This window comes from Neltuma alba, unplaced genomic scaffold (genome assembly GCF_004799145.2).
Source record: "Neltuma alba isolate B1F8T4 unplaced genomic scaffold, ASM479914v2 tig00012081_pilon, whole genome shotgun sequence".
Lineage (NCBI taxonomy): Eukaryota > Viridiplantae > Streptophyta > Magnoliopsida > Fabales > Fabaceae > Neltuma > Neltuma alba.
The window spans coordinates 762,380-766,090 of NW_021636640.1; the positions used below are offsets into that span (position 1 = coordinate 762,380).

At 38.6% G+C, this 3,711-nt stretch overlaps 1 protein-coding gene across 1 annotated transcript; it reads left to right on the plus strand.

Annotated features, from left to right (window-relative positions):
• The first annotated feature begins 1,203 nt into the window (after positions 1 to 1,203).
• On the plus strand, positions 1,204 to 3,484 carry LOC114722047 (pentatricopeptide repeat-containing protein At1g53600, mitochondrial-like). The gene is given in 3 exon segments (XM_028907968.1): positions 1,204 to 2,341; positions 2,344 to 2,715; positions 2,718 to 3,484. Coding segments are annotated over 3 exon segments (2,022 nt in total). The 5' UTR covers positions 1,204 to 1,332; the 3' UTR covers positions 3,359 to 3,484.
• The last annotated feature ends 227 nt before the right edge of the window (positions 3,485 to 3,711 follow it).

The window sequence follows — 3,711 nt, forward strand, 5'->3', positions numbered from 1 at the left end:
ATCTGCCCCTAAATAATTGTAACTTAGCTCTATAGCAGAGTACAGTTTAGATTTCAATCCCTCCCGGTCAACTCTAGTCAATTGTTTTAATGCATCCTTCACGACAAGTAACTCCTTGTTCTTCAACGCGTTTGGCCACTGTAACTAGCAAAAGTGGCAAACCAGCACATCGTTCAGCTACTTTCAAAGCAGTAGGTTTCAAATTCTCATCATCAACGATCTCACCAGCTATCTTTTTGAAAAGGCTCCAACTTTCATCTTCTGATAAAAACCTCAAGACGAATCAGTTCCCATCTTAATTAATTAAAACATCAGAATTTCTTGATGTCAGCAAGAGGTTGCATCCTCTGTGATCTTCACCCAAAGGGAGTTCCAACTTCCAATTTCTATCAAATCAAGTCTCTCCCTAATGTCATCAAGTATGACAAGAATTTTTCTTCCTTCTTCACCTCTCACGCAACTGACTTGCTCTTTCTGTTTCTGTCCCAGCCCATCAGCAATTTGACCTTGAATTTTCTTATATTAGAAGAAGGGGCACACCCCTAAATGAACTCAGTTCTAGCCTTCTAGGTAAAGGCCTAGGTTTTTTAAAGCCACTGTGATTTTTTTTAAAGGGGCACATTTCATTCACTCGAAAATTAAGAACACATTTCACATATTACCAAAAGCGACTATCAATACAAGACATAAAATTTATAACAATCTATAAATACAAAGCAATTTAAATTAATTTGATCTCACCTAAATCTCAATAAAGGTACTGCTGATCTCCTTGTCCCTGCTAGGTTGGCCAGCACTAGATGTAGATGCTAGGTTTCGTGGTGTTATACACAAAAACACATATAAATGCCTAATTATGTATGAAGCAAAGAATTGAGAGAGCGCACAGAGATAACGACCGGGAAAGCACGAGAAACTTCATAAACACGCGGGCGTAGCGATTTCTATTCCAATCTTCCACTTGAATCTTTCCTATTCTTTAATTCAGGCCCAAAAGAAAAATTATATTTATGAATATGTTTCAAACTTCAAAACCACCGCCACGGACAATTTAAAGTCTTGATCATATAATACTGAGCCATTACAATTGGTCCTGGGATGGATATCAGGGGTTTCTTGCGGTGGGAAACTAACGTTTGTAATTGGATCATGCAGTGAGAAGAAAATGAATAGGTAGTAACGGTATGTGGAGGAAATATATGAAGGGAAGAATGTCCTGCTTCGAAATACACAATCATCTTTCCTCTGATTTCTAGATACTCAACTCTGGTATTTCAGTTCCGGCTGTACCTCTTCGGCAATGGAGTTATCGCCTCAACCCCAAATGGAGACATGCTAACGAAGCTTCTTTTCGAGCGATTTTGTCGTCTAAAGCATTCAATTTTTATGATTAGTTTTCCCCAGATATCCAAATTTCTTCATACCGATGCGAAAAGGGTTAAAGGCGGTAAATTGATCGCACACTGGAATTCTCAGATCACCAAAAATGGCAGAAACGGTAATATCAAAGAGGCAGAGTCAATATTTAGGAGTATGCCCAGAAAGAGTACTGTCTCCTGGACTGCTATGCTCACTGCTTATGGTGAAAATGGCCAAATTGCAAATGCCCGCAAAATGTTCGAAGAAATGCCAGAACGAACCACAGCTTCCTATAATGCTATGATTTCTGCTTATATACGTAATGGATGTAACGTCCATGAAGCTTATAGGTTGTTTTCTATGATGCATGAACGCAACGACGTCTCATATGCTGCTATGATTACTGGTTTTGTTCGTGCAAGAATGTTCCATGAGGCTGAAAAATTGTACTTTGAAGCTCCGCTAGAGTTGCGGGATCCGGCTTGTTCGAATGCATTGATAATTGGGTTTTCGAAGATAGATAGAATAAATGAGGCGTTGTGGGTTTTTGTGGGCATGGCTGAGAGAGACGTGTTCTCTTGGACTTCTATGATTGATGGTTTGTGCAGAAATGGAAGGATTGTTGATGCTAGAAACTTGTTTGATAGAATGCCTGAAAGAAACGTGGTTTCCTGGAGTGCAATGATAGATGGGTATATGAAAAAAGGATGCTTCAAAGATGGGTTTGATTTGTTTTTAAATATGAGAAGGGAAAATCTGGTGGAGGTTAATTCCACAACCATGACTATAGTGTTGAAAGCTTGCGGTTGTTGTGGTGGGATTCGAGAGGGAATGCAAATACATGGGCTGGTTTCACGCATGGGATTTGAATCTGATGATGTTTTGAGTAACACCATTGTAACCATGTATTGCACATTGGGTTGCGTGGACATGGCAGACAAAATATTTAGCTCCATAAGCAAGAGGGACATAGTTTCTTGGAATTCCTTATCTCTGGATATGTTCATAACGATGAAATAGAAGCAGCTTACAGGCTTTTCCTGAATATGCCAGAGAAAGACTTGATTTCTTGGACAGCCATGATCACTGGATTCTGTAATAACGGGAGAGTTCGAAAGGCCATCAAGCTATTTGAAATGTTGCCGGAGAAAGATGATATTGTCTGGACTGCCATTATTTCTGGATTTGTGAGGAATACGCAATATGAGAAAGCTTTGCATTGGTATGTTCAGATGCTTCGAGGAGGATGCAGACCAAATCCTTTAACACTAAGCAGTGTTCTTTCAGCTTCAGCTGCTTTGGTGATGCTGAATCAAGGGATGCAAATTCATACTAATGTTTTGAAGATGAACTTGAATGTGATTTATCTGTACAAAACTCTCTTGTATCAATGTATTCCAAATGTGGGTATGTGAGTGCTGCCTACACGATCTTCATAGACGTCATTGAACCAAACATAGTTTCTTTCAACTCAATCATTACTGGGTTTGCCCAAAATGGCTTTGGTGAAGAAGCCATTAAAATCTACAAGAAAATGCAGTGTGAAGGGCCTGAACCCAACCATGTTACTTTCCTTGCTGTTCTTTCAGCCTGCACTCATGCAGGACTGGTACAAGAAGGATGGAATTGCTTCAACTCGATGAAATCTGAATATGGAATTGAACCAGGACCTGATCACTATGCATGCATGGTCGATCTCCTTGGCCGTGCAGGGTTGCTAGATGAAGCAGTTGATTTGATAAGGTCAATGCCAGTGAAACCTCATTCTGGTGTTTGGGGGGCCGTTCTTGGGGCAAGCAAGACATATTCACGTCTTGACATTGCGAAGCTTGCAGCACAATGTATTATTGAAATGGAACCTTCTAATGCAAATCCTTATGTAGTGATGTCAAACTTGTATTCTGTTTCTGGTAAAGAGGCTGAGAGGAACCAAGTCAGAATCACAAAGAACCTGAAAGGAATTAAGAAAAGTCCAGGTTGTAGTTGGATTACTGTGTAAGACAAGCATATTTAAAATTTTTTATGTGTTCTTCTAGTCTGTATGCATTTATTGCATTTGAGGGGGGAAAATGATTAATATGAAGATAATATATAGACGACAGATAGTACATACAGTCATATTTTTTAATGTCATTTTTTTAATATACCAACGAAAGAGATCTGTTTTTCCCCATGAATATAAATTATAAAAGATCAAGTTGAAACTTTTTATATGCCTTTTTTTTTTATTTAGAAAGATATATAGCGAGACTGCAAAAAAGCTTTTAGGCCATCATGTGGAATCATTTTGCCGTGTTTAAGATAAATATATGATAAAAATTTATTTCGCATAGCAGAAAAAAGTATTTTTCA